This window comes from Podarcis tiliguerta (genome assembly GCF_965153285.1).
Source record: "Podarcis tiliguerta genome assembly, chromosome: 3".
In the NCBI taxonomy this organism is placed as follows: domain Eukaryota; kingdom Metazoa; phylum Chordata; class Lepidosauria; order Squamata; family Lacertidae; genus Podarcis; species Podarcis tiliguerta.
In genome coordinates, this window is record NC_139536.1 from 16328130 (window position 1) to 16345164 (window position 17035).

The 17035-nt window shown below is 44.7% G+C and overlaps 1 protein-coding gene across 12 annotated transcripts in view; it reads right to left on the bottom strand.

Annotated features, from left to right (window-relative positions):
* Window positions 1-2186: 2186 nt before the first annotated feature.
* SLC8A1 (solute carrier family 8 member A1) overlaps window positions 2187-17035 on the bottom strand; it is a 304433-nt gene continuing 289584 nt past the window's right edge. For all 12 annotated transcript variants that reach the window (XM_083432982.1, XM_083432980.1, XM_083432975.1 and 9 more), the window contains one exon: window positions 2187-6720. In XM_083432982.1, the coding sequence (XP_083289108.1) occupies window positions 6344-6720 (377 nt within the window). In that variant the 3' untranslated portion in view covers window positions 2187-6343. The remainder of the gene's footprint in view (window positions 6721-17035) is intronic.

The window sequence follows — 17035 nt, forward strand, 5'->3', positions numbered from 1 at the left end:
CAAAGTCAAGGCTAGATGTACGAAGTGATTTGGTATGATCCAGGCAGCAGATTTTGGAGTATCATTACAGCACAGCAACTATTATTATATTTTTACTGTCAGATGGACTCTCTCTCTCTCTCTCCTCCCTCTCCTGAGGCATCAAATGTTGTGTGTTTCGCCCAGCATGAGATGCATTACATGGTTGCAAAGCACCACTGACGTTTTAAAACAAAGATGCATAAATGATAAATAGAAAAATCATTGCTATTCTTGTTGCTGAGACTGAATTAAGTATTATGAGTTGTATCCAATGCTGTCTGTGTACAAGTGGAACAGACGGTGATGACGTGAATACCTTCCTTTCCTCCACTTCCTCCATGGTCCCTTGGGCACCTTTAAAATCTGCCCCAGAGGGCTGGGGAAACCTCTGGAGAACTTTGGGGTGCCTGCAAGAGGGAAGTTCAATTCTGCAAGTGGACTTCTGCTTGTGCGACGCTGTATTCTGCCCTATGAATTCTCAGTCGGGCAGCAGATGATGTGATGTTACAGGAGAGGCACACAGCAATGCAGACCTGACTATCTCATAGCTACACCAGTGGCCCCCATTTCCCAGTCCAGGAATCCTAGAATGCTAGAGCTGGAAGGGACAACTAGTCCAAGGATCATCTAGTCCAACCCCCTTGCAATGCAGGAATCTCGCCTAAAGCATCCGTGGCAAATGGCCATGCACCCTCTGCTTAAACACCTCCAAGGAAGGGGAAGGAGAGTCTTCTGAGGGAACCTGTTCTGCTGTCTCAGAACTCAGTGCTTTTTCTACTGGCGGCACAGAGGTGCTGCAGGTTTGCCTCCACAACATCTAAAGTTTGGTGGTGGTAAGATTCCCATTCATTTTAACAGGCAAATGTCAGACTGCTAAAGCTTAGGAGGTTTCCAGGAATGGCTGCAGTGGAAGAACCTGTTCAAGTGGTGATTAATCACACGTGAACCTTCCTTCCACGGATAGCCATTTCCTGCCTGCTTTGAAAAGTCTTATCCCGGGGAAAAGCAAATGGCCGTTTCAGACAAGCAAACCATGGAGGTGAGAAATGCAGTAATCCCACTGGAGGAAATGGGGATGTGTGAATCCATCATTACATAAGCCCCTTGGATGTTGGCACCAAAGGTATCTGCTGGTTTCTCAGCCATGAGCCGAACAATATCCACTTTTTTATTATTAAAAAACCTTTATACTCTGAGGCTGTGACAGCTACAAAGTAAGAAAAAGAAAAGAAAATTAAAATTGTTCCACTTTTTATTCCCATTGTGCCAGTGGACACTGTCTACGTCTTGTACGCCCTACTTTGGAACAAGAACACTGTATAGGGTTCAACACATCGCTTGCACGAGTGTGCAATTATTAAGTAGTGTTTCAGCCCCAATCCTGTCCCAGCTGGGTGCAGCAATAAGTGGCCTCAGATGGGAATGGGAACCCCCATTGGCATCAAAATCCAGTGTAATGGAACATCAGGCTTCAATCATAAGGAGGATGGAGAGGCATATCCTAGAAGGTGCCAGAGCGATGTTGGTCTAGAGGCAGGACTTCCAGCAGTCAGGCGCTGGAGCCTTAGTCCCTCTGCCCCCAGGGTTTGGGTTCCACTGCAATTCCAGCAGACGGAGCTCTGTGGCTCAAAGCCACCACCAAGGCTCGACCACCAGCCTGCCTGATAATTGCCAGCTGATGCCAAGAGCCAGTCCATTCCCGCCAGGCGCTAGAAAGCTCCAGCTTTGGGGTATGACTCTCTGAGTGAGCAACTTGACTTTGGGATGTGTGAGGATGTTGCCTTAGCACCAGCGCCTGGTTTTGCCTTGTATCTTCTGACTTCAGCTCTGCTTGTGGCCAGTTGTACAGTTGTACAACAGTTGTAATGTGTGTGTGTGGGTACTGAATAGAACAACAGTGTGTGAATTGTGGGGAAATGGACAACAATATGGCTATTTCTCTGATCATGTTTTGTACCTGCCTCGGGGGGGGGGGGGGGACATGGATACTGTCTTTCTGAATGGATATCTTGCATCTAAAACCCAGGCTTTGCAGGAGCCCACTAAGGACTTAAGAGCATGGAGGAACATATCAAATAACAATAAAAACACACACAAACACATGAATGAGAGGTGTCAATGGAAGAAGAAATGAGACGCACAGGGAAAATGCAGCAGTACTAATGTTCAAATCAGAACCAATTATAAATTTTATTTTTTTTCTGTGCCTCAGTGTACCATTGATCACAATCAGTGTACTCACTGCCTCTCCGTTACTGTGCACAATACACGCAAATAAAAATGAAGGAAAACAAACAAACAAGATGAAATGAAATAATTTTACACAAACACAGCCATAATAATATTAATTATTATTATTATTATAATCCCTGAACAACCCCAATCGTTGCTTAATTTTCTCCCCTCCCCCACCCACCCCAACAAACAAATCAAATGAAACCAAACAGGAAAAATAAATCCTCAAAAGTGAAGAATTTTTTTTTTACGGGGTGCGGGGGTGGGGAGGGAAATATTATTCACTCCATTTTAAAAAGAAAAACTCACAACAGGACAACTCAAGCATTTCACAGACTGGGCAAAAGCCTAGGCTAACCTCTGTCCCTTTTACCATGTGATGCGGATGGAAAGTTCATTCACAAGACTTCAGCTGGCCCAGAAGAAACTACTAAGGATTTGACCAGCAGTGGTTTATTTCCGCAATCACAAATAATGAAGGATAGGCGCAGGGAAGTGTTTTGTGTGCACAGGGCTTCTCCTTCATTTCAACGGACAACAAAATGTGCATGTAAAGCTTGCCTTTCTCCCCCCCTCCCCACTTAAAATGAACCCCACTTAAAAGGGAACTCTTGAGCATGGCTCTGGGCCGTTCCACAACTCTCATTCATTACATTGGCAAAAATACCACGGATTTGAATGAATCTGGAGGCTATAGTCTAGTAAGAAATCTGCTAATACAAAGAGAGAACCCACCTCCCCCTGCAACATCCTCCATTCAGTCATTATAGGGTTAATGATACAATTAGATTTTCCTCTGACGTTTAACAAATGATCCTATAGCAGTTGATGTTCTGGTCCAGCTGAGGTGCATGGACACAGCTTCCTGTTTCCTGTTGTTTTACAAGATGGAGGCGGTCTATTGCTATCTGCCCCCTCCTGCTTCTTAGAATGGATAGACCCAACCATTTTGCTCCTGGCATGTGATTATATTTTGCGTGGGGGGCGGGGGAATCACTCCATGTGTCACGGTGTGAGAGAAGAGCAGTTGTCTGGGTCAATCTATTGAGGAAATAATGTGGCTCTAAGGACGCTCCCTGATACTGCCATTAGATGTACTAACGGAAGAAGGACTAGGGCTTGGGTTTGGGGGCATGGCTTGCAAATTCCACCACCTTCCTTTTGTCCCCAAGCAACATCACTCAAATCATAAGGCCACGCACACACTGCAGAGCCACAGCTGTTACGCTTTGCACATAAGGTCCCGGTTGCAGCCTCTGGCATGTCTGATGCAAGACCCCAGAGAAACACTGCCACTGGGAGTAGACAGAACTGAGCTAGGTAGACCAACAACTGCTCACCCAACTGAGATGCAGGACTGCACTTAAGGAAGTGTTTGCATTGGTCTTTTTTTTTTTAATTCCAGAAGTGCACACCCACTAGCTTTAATGTGGCCAGGGAAGGTGCACACACTGTGTGCACTTGTCGGCCAAAACGATTGACCGTGTTTCTGTTCCCCTGTAAATAGACTTTGCTTAAGAGGAAGGAAGCATTGGTGATGAGCTCCTGCACATCTCCAACAAGTGGACCTTGTTGTTCTATTATGGTGGGAGAGCTGATTTATTTCAGCAGGGTCTGTCTCCCTAATCTCCTCTTTTCCTGCTGTGTCAATTCAGATGCTTCCTTGAACAGCTCCCCTCATCCTGCTTGCTTGAACAGCTCCCCTCACTCAGCCCTGGGTACCCATTTTCGTCTCCACTCAAGTAGTTCCAAGCTGCCACAGTCAGAATTCTCTCTCCTCAAGACTCCTGCATTTTCTCCATCTACAGAGCAAGCAACAGTGGCCCATGACTGCTGAGGAGCCCCCTTCACTTCTATTTTTGGATCTCCCGATGTGTAGACCTGATCCTTTCCTACAATCACCACAGGGTTTTGGTTCCCTCTAGCCATGCCTTGAAGGGTCCTTCCATGCTACCCTGGTGGTATCTTAAGACTGGCTGACTTCCCTTGTTCTGATCCTTTTCTAAATGGCTTGTTCCTTCCATGAGCACCAGAGCTTGGAGACAGGGTGGGGATCTGATAAATGAGAAAGGTGTGGGGGAAGAAAGGTGGACGGGGAGAGATGGAAAAAACAAACAACCCAGCAACAAAGCAAGCATCCTCTGTACCTGAGCGCTGGATGATGGCATTTCCAAAGCAAAAGATGTTTCAGTACCTCTCTGTGCAATTGTACAAGGACTGAGTCTATAGCTCACAATGAATAACTAATAAATAGCAGGAGTCCAACTTCTAGCTCCCAGGGACAAAAAGCATCCGCTGCTGGACAGTGCAAGATTTGCCACTTTTCCTAGCTAGGACAATGAAGATTGGTGGGTAGTGGAATGTTTAACATCCATTGGAGGGGACTAAATCTGACTGTGTCTGCAAGGTGCCCTTCATGAAGACTGGACCAGGGTACAGGTTTTCAAAGTGCTGAAGCCAAAGGTGCCAAAGGGTTGGCACATCAGGTACTTAAAGACAGAAACAAACACAGCATGAATATATTGGGGAGGGGAAACTGACACTTGAAGAAAAGCTCAAGGGTATTCTGCTTATTTAGGGCTCGATATGGCTACTCATACTTAGCGTGAGCAATGCTAAGACCCACTTAGTTCATACAGACTAGATGCAAAGCAGGTTCTACACATCTGTAACTCAGTGGTAGAGCCTATGCTTTGTATGCCGAAAGTCCCAGGTTCGATCCATGGACTCTTGAGTTAAAAATGGTAGGTAGCTGGAAGATGCCTCTGCCAGTCAGAGTAGACAGTACTGTGCTAGATGGGCCATTGGCCTGACTCAGTATAAGCAGGTTCCTATGTTCAAGTTCATCCTAAGCTTGGCTGGCAGGTAAGATCCCTTTCTAGAATGGCCTAAGACTCTGCGCAAATTTTCCCTTTTAAAACACACGCATTTCCACACATCTCTTGGTTATTGCTTCTTAGGACACTTATGCAGAGCAAAGGACTGCCAGCTACTTCCTGCCTCTCGTCCTGTTTGTTAAAAAGGAAAGGAAAAGTGTGGAAAGAAAGAGAGAGAGAAAAAAGACCACATACTTGCATCTTCAGTGTTCAATCGGCATCGCTGAGCAGACTATCACCGCTATTCAATGCTATATTACAGATTATGGTTTGCTTCTTTCATGCAAAGTGTTACAGCAAGTACCATGAAAGCATTCCCAAAGAGGAGCATGAGAAGGAGCAGAGCAGCGAAGAGTGGCAGCAGGGTGGGCAAGGGCACAGGAGGTAAGTGAAACAAATCTGACGAGGCACGTCAGAGCGAGAACAAAAAAGCGAAGCAGGAGTTGGACATTAGGGCTTTGGGCATGTGTCTGTAAATCCCACAGTTTCGGAGCAAATGGAGTGCTGGTCAAAGGCTGTCTAAGAAGATGGTTTTTCTTTTAAAGGGGGACTGGATGCACCAATCATAAATACAGAAAAGGGATTTGTGTGGTTGTTTTCAACGTAAGGTACTCTTAATAGCTGGACAGCAAAGGGGGAAGAATACAAAAAAAACAACAACAACCAACCACACCCCAAAACAGCATGGAGGCTAGAAAGCCCCCGGACCGTGTATGTCACTCCACACTCACATGTTTTCTTTGAGGGCGATGATTCGGCTCATTCTTGAGTTATGAAGAAGGCAACAAAGATATCGGTAAGAAAGTCAAGAACTCCCCTTGGAAAGTCATCCACTCAATACGATATAGCTGAACCTGGCCTTTCGCCATTCCAATCAAGGCCCTCCCCCCCAACTGCAATCGGATCAATCCTCATCTAGGGGAGGAGAAGGGGGAAATAGAAAGTAACTCCATCGTGATCTTGTAGGTTGAGTTGCAAAGATGGCCCTGCATCTGTGCCTCCGTTTCTATCACGCTGCCCCTGGTGGAGAGTCCTGCAGGTTCCAAACTCCTACCGCAAAGCTACATTCCATCAGTAGATAAGTGAACATGGCAAAATGTCTTTTCTTCCTCAGTTCAATAATATTAGATCTATATCTATATACCTATCTCTCTCTTTTTCTCTCTCTCTGTATATATAGATACATATAGATGCTCTCTCCAATAGTTCTTTTAGAAGCCCTGTATGTGGCAGTAGGCTTCCAGAGATGAGAATAATATGTACAAGAGCCAGAGGAGCACAAAGAGGCTTGAGGTCAGAATCTTGGCAGTCCGTGGCCCGCCCAGCTCACCTCCAATCTCCGGTCTCCGCCGGTAGAGGAGCACGCCAACACTGATAAAAGCAAATATAGTGAAGAGGGTGACGGAGAAAGCCAGGGTGCCTGGTTGGACTTCAAATGCCCTGCCGTTGGCTGCGTGGTAGATGGCAGCGATGGACCAGGCGACACCAATCCCCAGGAAAACATTCACTGCGTTGCTCCCGGTGACGTTGCCTATGGAAGCGTCTGCGTATTGATCCTGCGTGGCTGCCACCTTGCTGGCAAACGTGTCTGCGGAGTGAAAAGAAACACCGTTGTTAATCTTGCACCTGTTTGCCACCCCAAGGGGCTTGGTGGCGGCATATTAGGGCAAAGCGGAAGGCAACTTGCTTAGCAATGCAACATCATTTGCAGTGTGAACCAGTCTTTGCAACTTGCCTTGTCACATAAATATACACCGATAGGCTTCCGGGGTAGACTCTCAGATTTATTCCTCCTCATTTTCACAGAGTACAGCCTCCTCTACTTTGCTGTTTAATTTCCCAACCACCTTTATAGCAAGTACAGGGTTAATTCACTAACAACATATACACATCGAATGATAGAACTGTAGAGTTGGAGGCCCATCTAGTCCAACACCCTGCAACGGAGGAATCTCAAGACGCTGTCCCCCATCCAATTTGAAATCGTCTGTACCCTGCTTAGCTTTGCAAATGTGCCAGCAGTCTTATTGCATGCATATTTCCTTTGCCCTCCAGCATGCCCATGGTTAATTCACATACCAGCTTAACTCAGCCATCAATTTAAACATGAAACCAAAGTCAACCTGCAGGAAAGCTTAGTTGCTAAGCACCCAGTCTCAGTTGAAAAACTGAGATCATCTCAGAGCAAGAACCTCAGACTGCAAGCCTAAAGTAGCCACATTCAGGCATAAAGGGGGTCTTATCTGAAAATGGAACATGCACAGCCCATTTTGTGGTAGCTTCCCATGAGAATAAGTCGCAGAAAGCCGCTTGAAGGTTTGAATACATTCTTATTTGCATGTTCTCTCTCATCTTCTAGGTCCATCCAAAGATGATTTGCCTTTCAAAAGCCACAGGAGTCTATGAGAGGGTTTGGTTTTAAGCAAGCACCAATATGCAGATACCGTATTTTTCGCTCTATAAGACGCACCAGACCATAAGACGCACCTAGTTTTTGGAGGAGGAAAACAAGGAAAAAAATATTCTGACTCCCAGAAGCCAGAACAGCAAGAGGGATCGCTGCGCAGTGAAAGCAGCAATCCCTCTTGCTGTTCTGGCTTCTGGGATAGCTGCGCAGCCTGCATTTGCCCCATAGGACGCACACACATTTCCACTTACTTTTTAGGAGGGAAAAAGTGAGTCTTATAGAGCAAAAAATACAGTATTTAAGTGAACTTCACTCTTGCTTCTCACTTCTCTTATAATAGCCGGAGGAAAGGCGATGGAGAGCAGATGAAAAGGATAAACAGCACCTTCAGTTTACAGATTTATTCCACGCAAGTTTCCCTTTCAAAGGTTGCGAGGTGTGACCCATGGTACAGGCACTCACTTTTTCTAACAATCGATTCTACTCTGCGCCTGGTAAGGATAGCACCCTGCAAATGATGCTTTACAAACCGGTTGCTAGCCTTGGGGAACATCTTGATAACCATGGTTAAAACAACGAAATTCCCATGTGGCCGTGATTCCAAAATCAATTCCAAGCCATGGTTTCTAGCACATGTGCATGCCACTTTATAAATAAATAATTCAATTCAAACCCCAGAGCCGGAAGAGGATGTTAGTGAGCCAAAAGTCCACAAATAAAGGTTTTTAAAGCTTTTTTCTAAAAAACCCACCCTTATGGGTTCCAAAATGGCATGTGGGAGCGCTCACTGCTGCTGCGCTACCCTGCTCAATAGCTGTTGGGCAGGAGGAAGCTGTATTGCAGAGGGTTTGGACGCACTGTTCCCTGCCCTTTCTGGAAATCTGGAAGCAAATGTATTGTATAAAAGAAAAAGAGCATGGAGAGCAGGTAAAAAGAAGAGCTTAAGGAGTGCTCCCTACTTTACGTGATTTTACTTATGCGTGTGGGGCCCTGGAATATAACCCCCTGCATAAACGGGGAGTTGCCTGTATAGCATTTTGCATCATTACTGGGTTGCAGTCTTTACCAACGACCTTGTAAGTCAGTCTCATTATCCTCTCTATTGCAGATGAATAGGTTGATCCTGAGAGAAAGCCTGAGCTCTCATGGCGGGGAAGAGATTTAAATCAACCAGCTACTTTCTTATTCATAGCTCCGTCCTTAGACACTACATCACACCAGCTCACATGTAACCTGAAGCCATATTAACACCTGCGTAGGAAGAGCGGATGTTACTCTACAAAGTGGGGGAGAAGAGGAAGGCAAAGGAAACACTCTTTCCTGAGGCTGGCTGCTACTTTGCAAACCATAGTTTAGAGGGGCACAGAATTACATTGCTTTGAGTTGCCTTTAATTACTACTACTCCTGCTAAGTCTACACTGAGTCGCCTTCTCTGCACTTTAAACCAGTGTTGGTTATTTCCCACCTATCCCAATATTTTATCTTTCCAGCCATCTGTTGACTTTGTGGTACTCCAACAACAAATAAATATCCATTTCATTAGAGGAGGAAAAGTGTCATTTAAAACCCACCCAAAATGCATAAGCCAATATTTTTTGGAAAGTTTGGGGGTGATCAAAGACAATGCAGCAAACTGTTGAACAAAGTGATTACTTAATACATTTAAGCACTCCCAGGTCAACCTGGGTAAAAGGGAGATAAAGAATAGCTCAGGAAAAAAATAGTGGTTGTTTAAAATTTCGTTCCTTCTCCCCCCCTGCCCCCAAACTGCTCCCCGCCAGCACAAGAAGTTTTAGAAACATGTTCTTCCCATGGAGTTTTGAAAGCAGAATTATGAAATCCCAGCTGGCAGCTAAGCTCTTCTTTCCCAGGGAAAGAAAAGGCCAAATAAATATAGCAAGAAAGTTAATTTACAGTGAAATTCAAAAGCTGCTTTTACCCATAAAAATAGCACACTGGAAATTTCTATAATTGCTGTAGGAAAGGAAAAAGGCAATCTCGCCACACTTTTGTCTCAGCAGCACCCCAACAACTTAATAATTATGCTTCATAATTGATGTCAGAATTACTCGGCTCCTCTGTGGCTATTAATGTGGCAGCCACAGGAGTTTCTGATAGACACTCCATCACAGAGTCAGGGCCACTGCCCAGGGGCTATTTTTCAGATACAAGAGAGGGTGATTTTATGGATCATTCATTCACCTGCAAAAAACACAAGATTGAGCCTACATTCCTATACACCTGGGATTTACGGCCTAGGACCCTCGTACCTATGGGACTGCCTCTCCTGGTATGTCCCACGGAGGACCTTACGGTCTTCAAACAAAAACATCTTGGAGGTCCTGGGCCACAGGGAGGTTAGGCTGGCCTCAACCAGAGCCAGGGCTTTTTTGGCTGTGGCTCCAATCTGGTGGAACGCTCTGTCACAAGAGACTAGGGCCCTGCGGGATCTTTCTGCAGGGCCTGCAAGACAGAGCTGTTCCACCAGGCCTTTGGCCAGGGCTCAGCCTGACCCCCTCCTTTGGCAATCCTCACAGAACTCTAGCCCAATGGTTGCCATTAATTTGTTTTGAACTGATTTTATATTGAAATGATTTTAGAATGTTGTGATTTTAGAATGTTGTGTCTGATAGTCATTGAAAACTGATGTTGTGCAGCTGTGGCTCATTTAGGGTGCTTCTAGACACACACCTCCCCCCCTTGCATTATCCATATAATGCCATATGATGTCATCAAAATCCATATGATGTCTTCAAAATGCCACCCTGTACCTTTTAAAAAATATTTAATCCAGATTTCATTTTAACGTGGAAAATCGGTAAGTGTACTTCTAATGGGAGCATCAAAGCAGATGTTGGTCATTACCTAGGCAGATTGCCATGAAATTGGGATAGCAGAATTTTTTTAATGTTTGATGTCTCCATGTGTTTTTATATTATGTTGGAAGCTGCTCAGAGTGACTGCAGTAAGTCCATCAGATGGGTGGGGTATAAGTCATAAATAATTATTGTAGTAGTATCAGTTGGTCTTATTCTCCAGACAACTGAAGGTCTCTCAGTCTTTTTTCAGCCTCTCCCTCACAAGTTGTGTTTTTTTTGTGGTAGGGTATGATAAAGTGGTTCAATGTAGTTTTACTGTCTACCATGAAATGTTGGGGGGGGGGATCCTGAGATACCAGCAAATGCTGAACTACACCATAGAATTAGAATCATAGAATTGTAGATTTTGAAGGGATCTTGAGGGTCATCTAGTCCAACCCCCTGCAATGCAGGAATATGCAGCTGTCCCATACAGGGACTGAACCTACAATCTTGGAGTTATAACCACCACACTCTAACCAACTGAGGCCTTGAAAAAATTGAAAAGAATAAGGTGATTATGCAGTAAAGGGCAGATTTGGAAGCCCCCTAACACAGCTAGTGTGAAGGTTCATTAGCACATTTTTTTTGTGTTGAGCGGGTTGTTATGCATGTGGTGATATTTGGGTCTCCATCACCACATTCCTACTTTTATTTGCTCCTCGCCTGAGTGCAACCTAGCCATTTGGGGCTGTATCTTAAATTCTACTCAAAGCAGACCCCTTGAAATTAATGCACCTACGTTAGCCATGACCATCAATTTCAGTGGGTCAGCTCTTGAGTAGGTCTAACATTAGCTAGGTCTACCCTTTGTTTCTGGCAACCCAAATGTTGTACACCTATTTCCACCAATTGCCGCATGCTGTTGGAATGTCAACAACCAAGTTCTTTCAGGATCTCAACATGTGTCGGGGATTACCTTGGAGATTGTCACTGCAGTACATAAACAGAGAATGTCTTGACTTGACATATCAAGTCAAAGACTTGAGAAAGACTTGACATATCAAGTCTTGTGCAGGACTTCTGTATTAAATTTTTAAAAACAAAAACAAATCCAGATCAAAATGGATATGGATGTTGTAAGCACAAACCACTATTTCGCCCATACTGAAGCATGCTGGATAGAGCCCAGTAAATGGCTCTTTCGCCTATTTCTTGTGATTTATTTATTTTTAAGCTGCATGCGCACAGGTACAAAAAGATCTCTGCACATTCAGAGTGACGGAACAGGACAAGTGTTTAACGAAAGTGATGGGATGGGGGAGTGGAGTTGTGTGTTGTGGATAGATCCAACTGTAATAAACATTTCTGCAAGATTGTAGAGTTGCAAAGCTGATGAAAAAGAAAATTTATTTAAAATTTAAAGGACAAAGCATCTGCCAGAGAAATCTGCTGTAGAATTTAGCCACTCTGTTGGCACCTTGCCCCAGTGAGTAAGGAGATACGTTGAAGCATATATTTCCAAATCCTGGCGTTATTCTTTCACCGCTCCAGCCCCAAGTATGGGATAATGTACTTTATGTAGCCAGTTGCTGCTGCTACGCTCTTCTTTATATCATTTAATGGGATATTCAATATATTTTAAAAATCACGGGGTTTTTTTGTTTTAAAAAAATGGTAATAAACATTATTTACACATGATTTAAGCACCACCTCATTATTCATTGAGGTCAGTGGAATTAAATTATGTCATAAAATGTTATTGCAATCTGCTAAGGAATCCAGTCTCTCAAACGGGAACTTGATAATATATTATATTCACTTTGCTGTTGCACTTGAATGACTCATAGGGATAGTTCAATTACTTGGCTTATTAATGTGTTCCACTCCAAGATCAGCACGGCTGTTTCAACATGATGAGATGCCTATAAGTTTGTTTTTCCAAAAACTAGGTGCCATCAATGCAACTGGTGCTGTGCTTGCAACTTACAGTGCAGTCCTATGCATGGTAGCTCAGAACCCCACACCTCCCAGAGTGCCCTGGAGGAGCAGGTGCCTGGTTGCCTAGCTAGAACCCTGAACAGGTGCTCTCTTGCTATGGGGTGATTATACATGGCAACATTTGAGGTTTCTGGTTGATTTCAAATGTCCCTTTCTACTGGCAGTAAAACAAAAGTAAAGGTATAATTACAAACCGGTGCAGACAGAGGAAGAATGAGTGAATATTTACATTGTAAACTGCCTTGGGTCATGGACTAGTTGGATGCAGAGGAATGGTGGGAGAAACCAGTTGAGGAACCCTTAGGGGAAGAAGACTATGAGCCTGGGGATTGGTGGTGGGACAATGAAGAGGGAGAAGACTGGGGAAAGGCAGTGCCGGAAGCTGAAGAGGTCATGGGACTTAGGGAGCAGAGAAAGTTTGTGGTAGAAAGACATCCAGAATCAGATGCTGAAGCTGAACCAGGTGAGGGAGAGGACGGAAGCAAGAGGCAGACATGAGTCAGGCTGGTGAAGAGCCACTGTGCCCTCCTGCTGCAACAAGTTCCCCTACCCTCTTGTTTCCCGGAACCAGAAGAGGTATGAAGATGGTGGAGGAGAGATTGGTGACACACAGGCGCAGTCTCTGGTTGCTTGGGAAAAAACCTGGAGAGGAGGGGGACTTAGGCAGCTGTGGGGAGGTGGGGAACCTTCAATCTGAGCAACTGCTTCATGGGGACAAGACCTACTGGAGATGAGTTGTTGTGCTCATTAGGCCTGAAACTCCGGTGCCAATTCTGTTTTTGCTAACAAAGAGTTAACTTCAATTAGGAACAGTGTGATTTACACCCTGTGATCCTTAGACGAAGGGCGATAATAAGTAAAATGAACGAATGAATAAATATTCAACAAAGAAAAGGAATGGTTAAAATGTTTGTCCCTTGTTAAACTGATTAATTTGCTACGCTCCATGATGCTGATACGGCGCTTCTCTGCTCAAAGCCCAAGATGGAATCTTGCTATGGCAGTGTATCAAGGATGGGAACCTGTGATGTCGCAAAAACTATTGGACTCCATCTCCCATCAGCCCCAGCCAGCATTGCCTGGGGCCAAACAGGATGTGAACTGTAGCCAACAGCACCTGGAGGGCCACAGGTACCCTCTCCTAGTGAGGTTGCCTAGGGTTGTTGTTGTAAGGATTAAAGAGCTAATATTTACTGAATGACTTGGAACATTTTGAATTGCTGTATCAATATGCAGGCATTATTACTATGTGAATTTACCCTACAGAAATAAGCAGCAATTAATAAATGAGGCTACATTGCAAATTCAGTCTAAGTAAAGTGTCATTTATTAATGGTATGCCTTCACAGAGAATGGGGATGGTTATAGATGCCTGTTCAAGGATTAAGCTGTCATTTTCATTGTAGAAAAGATTATTGTCAGGCTGATCATTTATAATCTGCATATTTTCTTAGGATAAGTGATGACTGCTTGGCGGTGGGGGGTGGCTTAGCTTTTTATTGCAAGTTACTTGGTTTTGATGTTGTGCTGCGCATTTGCAATGCAGTTAAATGTCACCATCCCGCCGCAGAGTAGCCCTCTTCCCTTCTGTAAGCGCCTCAGCCCTTAACAGGCTTACAGAAGTGTAAGTAATTTTTAGAGACTGCGACAAGTTTCATAACGAGTTTGCTCTTTCAAAGTAACGTGAACCGACGTTGCACCAACAGAAAAGGGAGCTTTCTGTTTCAATAGTCATTAAAAGAGAGTTTCATTAGCTGTTCCCGCAGCAAAAGACAGCCCCCGATGCTAAATGCCACTCTGTTTTCAGGAATTGTGTATGAACATGCTAGAAAGTGGCTGTTATATTCAGAAATGAAAGGTTGGCTGAAGCTGCTTTGAAGTGGGGAAAAAAGCTTTGGATGTTCGGGGATGCTAGGGGAAAACACACACACACACACACACACACACACACACACACACACACACACACAATCTCGCTTCCAGCATATGAGAGATACATGATAGATGGCATGAGATATTTTTGGAAGAACTGTTCCTGAAAACAACCCAGCCATGAAACCTTTCCCTCAGACTGAATGACCTCTCAGTTCTCATGCAAATATAGCTTTATATAACAGATCCACAGGTCGGAGTTAGGATGGATTGGAGGGTGAGACAAATGCTAACAAAGTCACCTCCTCTTTGTCCTAGCACAGCCCCAGAACCCATAGATTTTGCAGAGCAGGTCCATCCCTCTTAGACAACACTTTCCAAGTGTTCAAAGCAGGTCACATGCATTAGCCTGGTGATCCTCAAAATGTCCCTGCAATGGAGGTCGGTATTGTTATGCTCTTCACAGTGCAAGTGTGTGTAGCTTAGCATCCAGTATTTCCCCTTTTTACATTTGTGAGGAACCCGAGAGCCTCCAGAAATTGGTGGGCTGCAACTCCCATCTTTCCTGATCACCTGCCAGAGCTGGCTGGGGCTGATGGGAACTGGAGTCCATCAGCCCTTGGAGGCGCAGGCCTTAGTGGCAAGCGAAGGGCTGCAGTGTGTGTCCTTCAACACTGCTTGGGAAAAAACACTACATGGGAAGAGCCATTGCCATGCTAACTAGAACAGGGACAGAGGTGGCTTGGGAATTAGCTACAGTCATACCTCGGGTTACAGACACTTTGGGTTGTGCGATTTCGGGTTGTGCACCGTGCCAAAGCAGGAAGTACTGGAACGGTTACATCTGGGTTTCAGCGCCTGCACATGTGTAGAAGCTCTAAATTCCGCTTTGCGCATGCCCAGAAGCGCCAGATTGCGACCTGCGCGTGTGCAGATGCATGGGTCACAGATGCTGTGGGTTGCGAACGTGCCTCCTGCATGGATCATGTTTGCAACCCGAGTGTCCACTGTATATCCTGGACTCCTTCCTTGACATATGACGTTACGGATTGGTCCAGTGCTGGCAGCTCAGTGGGCAGAGGTAATTCATATCAGACGGAATCAGTAATGGGCAAATGTTTCTTAAAATCTCTACGCACTGAGAACAATTATTCAAGTTTACTTTCTTTTTGCAGATCACTGCATGTCTTCATGGACACCACATGGCAAAAGACTTTCAAAAGTTTTTTGCATTAAAACTCAGCCTCCAAATTTGCCCTTTACTGGTAGGACACACTGGTATATGTGGCATGAGTGCATGGAGAACTGCACACAGGGTGGAAGAAGGTTGTTTTGTTTGAAGTGCCTCTTGCACTTGCTGCTGCTGGCGGAAGCAACACTTGAGAGAGGGAGACTAGCTTAGTGGCAGATCACATGCTTCAAAGGTAGGTGGCCCCAGGGTCAAACCACGGTGCCTCCCCTTAACAGGGTCAGGTAACAGTGGATGCGAAAGATCCTTCTCTGCTTGAGACCCTGCAGTGCCCAAGAGAACAAGCAGCCGATGCAGATAATTCTATGTTAGATTAACAAAGAATTTGGACCTGGCATAAGACAAACTTCAGCTCATACTGAAAGACACACGCTGCTCTTCAGCCTAGATTTAAAGTGGGAAGTGGGTTAACTCTTTAGCATGTGGGGCGACAGCTTAAGAACCACTGCAGCTGTGAATGGTGCCCAGCGTAAAAGACTTAGGCCCCTGGGGATTTTTTTCAGCGTGCAGCTAACATATTTTGCATATAGCTCCCTTGAATGTGATGGATTTCAACACATGTGGCTGATGGATAAGAGCTGTTCTGACAGCAGCACTACTGTGCTGCTCTCGCTCATTTAAATGGGGCTTTAATAGGAGAATCTCTGGTGCCTTGCTTATCTGGCTTTGCGGGCATCAAATTTTGTCCTCGCTCCTTCCCCCCGTGTGACAAGGCAGTGGGTTCCATGCTGGCTAGAGCTGATGGGAGTTGGAGCCCAGCAACAACTAGAGGGCCACACACTCCTCATCTCTGTCTTTGGTTATGCACTCATCAAATATATATTTGGAGAAAAGCAACACGAAACACAGCAATTATTTCAAATTCTTATGAGGACTTTTCCATTAGATTCTGGGGTTAATATGTAAATATCTGGTTGGCAGAAAATATTTAGGTCTCTTGCTCAAGAACATGTTTTTTGTTTTGTTTAATGCCTTTAATTGTTCTCTGACCCGATTATTTCCCCTGATTTCTTGTGTAAGGTTTTAATGTGCAGCCTAAAATTTGATGCATGTGCTCCAAACTGGGGTACAAGTGTGTGCAAACAATACATGAGGTTCATTCAGTGCTCTCCTCTGCAGTTGATTACCTGAGCGTCATCTGAATCATCAGGAGTCTCTTGTATGTACTTGGGCCAAACAACTCATGACACTAAATGCATGGTTTAATGAATAGCTTTAAAAATACAAACAGCAGCATTTGGGCCCCCTGATCAGAACTGGGTCTGTGGGGAGCAGGGAGTAGTAGTTTAAGCTTCCACCCAATCCTGACAAAAACCAATCTGCCCCAAGCTGCTCTGTGCATAAAGGGAAGGTCTTATTGATAGCAGGAAGGTTAATTCTCTCCTTACTACTCTTCCGATTTGGCTCCCCAGAACCTACTGCTATGTGCATTTTTACAAAATGACTCATAGAACAAGTCTTATGCTCCTTACAATTTAACTAAGGCTACTTAGAAGGAAATGGACTAAGGTTGCAAGCAGCCCGTTGCATATTCTGGAATAACCCGCTTGGTTCTAAAATAATTGTTTTGCAAAT